This window comes from Olea europaea, unplaced genomic scaffold (genome assembly GCF_002742605.1).
Source record: "Olea europaea var. sylvestris unplaced genomic scaffold, O_europaea_v1 scaffold5696, whole genome shotgun sequence".
Classification (NCBI taxonomy): Eukaryota; Viridiplantae; Streptophyta; class Magnoliopsida; order Lamiales; family Oleaceae; genus Olea; species Olea europaea.
Genome location: NW_019264033.1, coordinates 10,508 through 13,233, shown reverse-complemented (window position 1 = coordinate 13,233; position 2,726 = coordinate 10,508). Strand labels below are relative to the sequence as shown.

At 35.3% G+C, this 2,726-nt stretch overlaps 1 protein-coding gene across 1 annotated transcript; it reads left to right on the top strand.

Annotated features, from left to right (window-relative positions):
- Nucleotides 1-5: 5 nt before the first annotated feature.
- Nucleotides 6-2,720, top strand: LOC111389210 (protein trichome birefringence-like; the record flags this gene model as incomplete). Its single annotated transcript, XM_023014100.1, has 5 exons — nt 6-922; nt 1,520-1,712; nt 1,821-2,014; nt 2,119-2,277; nt 2,453-2,720. Coding segments are annotated over 5 exons (1,473 nt in total), but the record flags the coding sequence as incomplete, so codon positions are not given.
- Nucleotides 2,721-2,726: the final 6 nt, after the last annotated feature.

Sequence of the window (2,726 nt, the reverse complement as noted above, 5' to 3'; positions counted from 1 at the left end):
GCCATTTCTCTCTTCAAAAAACCAAAAGAACTGTTGCATATGGATTTGTGTTTGTTTTTATTGGCTTTACCATTTTTCTTGCTTTTGCTCCCTCTTCAAACTCTTCTTCTCCCTGGTTCACTAACATTTTCACTTCCACTACCACTTCAAAATCGTCAATTTTATCTGACGATTCTTATAGATCTCACTTTTCTTCAATTTTCTCTTATTTTTTCCCAAATTCCTCAACCCAGGTTCACAATCCTGAAAACAGATCTAAAAACACCAATTTGCAACCTCCCAATCTGAATAGAGAGCCAGACGTCGTCAAAAACCAGACGCAAAATCAAGAAACAAATGACAAAGTTGAAGTTTTGGAGAAAAATAATACTACAGTTTTGCCCAAGGAGCCTCCTGCTAAACAGATTGTTAATACTACTTCACCGTCCAAGTCTTCTTCTGAACTGAATAAAGGCTCTTCAATTCTCAAAAATCAGACTCAAAGTAAACAGTTAAATGGCAAAACTGAAGAGTTGAAGGCGAATCAGAGTTCAATTGGGGTCGCAAAATCTCCTGTGGCTGCGAATCAGACCGCGAATTCATCGAAATTTTTTGGTTCTGGAGTAAAAAATGTTACTGGAAATGGAGACACCAGAATTAACGAGAATGGGGTGGCCAAGAATTTAACTTCTTCTACGAAGAAGAAGAAGAGTAATGCTACCAATTCGACTGTTTCGTCAAAACAAGGAAGTGATGATTTAATCAAATCATTGATGAATTGTGATATGTTTGATGGGCATTGGTTGAGAGATGATTCTTATCCACTGTACAAGCCTGGTTCTTGTTCATTGATTGATGAGCAATTCAACTGTATTCAAAATGGTAGGCCTGACAATGGCTATCACCAACTTAGATGGAAGCCAAAGGGTTGCACCCTTCCAAGGTACATTCAATCAACTTCTCTGAATTTTGTAATTGCTGAATCCATTGTTCGCCAAGTTCATATTGTGTTTGTTATAATTGAACCAGCACTAATTTGTAGAATCGTCAGTAAGCAAAAACGGAATTAGAAACACACCTGAGCAAACATTCATTTGTAGGAGTTCGCCCACGGGAGAAGAAAGAGGATTATAATGGTCAAATCATGCCTTTCAGTCTGTATCGCGATTGAAAATGCAGATGCAATCCTAAATAATACATTTATAAAATTCCTAGTATACAACTGAGTTTAAAGTTATGATTAGGCTTCCATTTGAACATTTATTGATTGACATTTTAAGTTCTTCTTCAGTTCCACATCCACGACTTGGTTTCAGCATAATTGACGATTTTCAGGGCTTAAAGTTACTCTAATGCTTATTTCAAGTGATAACCAAGTCTGAGTATCTTTGTATTGGTTGTACAGTTACAAAGACATTGATAAGTACAAAGACATTGATAAGTATTTATTACTCGCGCTGTTAATTTAACTATCTTGGAGCAAATGGTTTGTTTATTTTATGTTTGGGACAAATTAATAGTGTTAAACTCTAAAATCCAGGTTGAATGCACCTAATATGCTCGAATTGTTAAGAGGGAAGCGATTAGTATTTGTTGGCGATTCTCTCAATAGGAACATGTGGGAATCTCTTGTTTGCATTCTGAAGAACTCTTTAAAAGATCAGAGTAAAGTTTACGAAGAATTTGGCAGGCACCATTTTCGAAATGAAGCTTCTTATTCCTTTATATTTGAAGTAAGTTGTTGAAATAATTCATTTTTGTTCGTCCGTATGAGATTTTTATCATCGCCTATATCTCAACTTATGTGTCTTTTTCTGTCATCGGGTTGTTATAATTCATAGGATTATAAATGCACAGTAGAGTTCTTTGTATCTCCTTTCTTGGTTCAAGAATGGGAAGTCACAGACAAAAATAGGACGAGAAAGGAAACACTTCGACTGGATATAATTGGAAGGTCTGCTGACAAATATAAAAATGCGGACTTCATAGTCTTCAACACTGGACATTGGTGGACTCATGATAAAACTTCCAAAGGGTAAAATTATTCTGACTTGAGTATACATTATCATTCTATTACGGTTATGCAATTTTGTAGTCGAGTGGCTATTAATGTATGCTAAACAATATCGAACGTTTCAGGAAGGACTATTATCAAGAAGGCAGCCATGTGTACAATGAGTTGAATGTCCTTGAAGCATTTAGGAAAGCCTTAACAACGTGGGGAAGATGGGTAGATGCCAATGTAAATCCCATGAAGACACACGTTTTTTTCAGGGGTTATTCAAAGTCTCATTTCAGGTAACAAAATGGGAAGATATTAATAATTTCAATGGCTTGAGAGAACTTTTCTTGTATATTTGGTTCGTTATCGGCTTATTGCTGTTGAAGAAAACGAAAACTTGGTAATTAAAAAATTTCCGTTTTTATCACTGTAAATAATGATATTCCTCGTCTTGGCCGGGTTGTTTACTAGGTTCATGTGATGTCAATGTTGATGAGGAATGAAGAACATCACACATAAGTAAATCAATAATATAGGTGTTTTGGTGAAAGTTGGAAATAGGTACATATTCTGTTATTCTGCAGTAAGGTAATAGTTACAAAATGGTAAAATTTTTACTTGCTTTTAAGCTTAGCGAAACATGCCCTATTTTCTCCTTCAGCATTGAAACTAACTTGAACATCTGCTTTATGCATTCATTGATAGCCATATGTGTTTTTGTTTTACATAGTCTTCACATATAACT